At 32.9% G+C, this 1515-nt stretch overlaps 1 protein-coding gene across 1 annotated transcript in view; it reads left to right on the forward strand.

Moving 5' to 3' along the window:
- LOC111085026 (probable G-protein coupled receptor CG31760) overlaps positions 1-218 on the forward strand; it is a 43957-nt gene extending 43739 nt beyond the window's left edge. The window contains exon 6 of the mRNA XM_022381986.1: positions 138-218. Coding sequence (XP_022237694.1) covers positions 138-218 — 81 coding nt within the window. The remainder of the gene's footprint in view (positions 1-137) is intronic.
- The last annotated feature ends 1297 nt before the right edge of the window (positions 219-1515 follow it).

Raw genomic sequence — 1515 nt, forward strand, 5'->3', positions numbered from 1 at the left:
TTTAACATCTAATTGGCGGAAGAATACTCTAGAAGTCTTACAATAATGATCATATGGAACAAACTCATCCGATCAGTTGCATATTTCTCCATCTTTCACATTCTATCTTCAATATACCAAATCTTATTTTTCTTCAGTTTCATGGAATTGTACGATACTTTGACAAAGCTTTCAAAGGCCAAGAAATATTAGAACAAGCTTTGAAACATCTATTTTGAAATAAATGTTTCGTGGCAAGTTTTTCTAAACGAAAAGATGTTCACGGCATATAATTTACATTAAGCTGGTTTCATATGAAATATATAGTCAGCCATATTGTGTCTTTCATATGCCATAAAGCACAAGCTTTCATGTCAAAAGATCTAACAAACGGTAGATAAATATGTAAGTCTGATAATTATATTCCTTGTTTTATTGAGTTCAAGGAGAAAAATCAATTTAAAAAAGGCAGAATTTATAGTTTTGTTTAAATCATACTTATCTACATCCGAAATTATATTGTACGTTTGTGTTCCCTAACTATTGAAATCCTTTTGATTTTTTTATTAAATATTTTTAATATTATCGTATTATTTGCTATACGTTTGGATATTGTTTGTTAAAAACAATAGCACATGGAATCCCGGATAAACTCCGTATATTGTTTGTTAAAAACAATAGCATATGGAATCCCGGATAAACTCCATCTTAGCGAATATAATGCCATTTTTATCAAACAGAATTTCAAAGATTTTAGAGAATTATTAGACTAATAATCCACTTAGACTTGACTCTTAATTCTTTTTTTAAGTTAAGACGATGTTGGACTGGGCAAAAATTTATAATGTGTTACAAGACAAAAAGTTGGATGCTACTAGTAAAATCCACTTCACTTTTTTCAACACAAGATAGTAGTGAAGAATAATAGTTATGGTCTAAGTCAACAGGCGGCGTTATAAGATTGACAATCAAACCCCACTATTCAGTATGACAAGAGTAGTCCAAAAGTCCAAAGTCTTTGCCTTTTGGAATTCCAATGGTCTGGCGCGAGCCTAGAAACCACGGAGATGGCTGTTTTTTTTGTTGTTTTTTTTTTGTCTCATGTAACGCGCAAGGCTACAACACTCAAAATAAATAGGAAATTTCCTAACTGAACCTTCAAACTGCCATAAAACTTGTTGCTCATGGACCTAATGTATCTGTACCTACTTCAGCGGAGACCCTTGATACAGTTTAATCTGATTCTGAATCTGATGTCAATAGAAATTATGATAGAGATTGTTTTCAACCTGAATAGTCTGGAAAGGTTTCATCAAGACATTAGGGAAATGGAGAGGAGGTATCAGGGAAGGCGGAACATCAGCATGATGGCTGATTACTGCTGGTCGTTGAAACTATATGCCCCAGAGACAATATATAAAAGAAAGACCACAACACGTAGTTTTGAGACTAAAAGACGTAGATTTCACACACAAAAAATCAGAATGAATGAGGATGTATATTTGTTTGACGTCAATGTTCTTCCCTTTCCTTCAC

Source organism: Limulus polyphemus, unplaced genomic scaffold, assembly GCF_000517525.1.
Source record: "Limulus polyphemus unplaced genomic scaffold, Limulus_polyphemus-2.1.2 Scaffold207, whole genome shotgun sequence".
Taxonomy (NCBI): domain Eukaryota; kingdom Metazoa; phylum Arthropoda; class Merostomata; order Xiphosura; family Limulidae; genus Limulus; species Limulus polyphemus.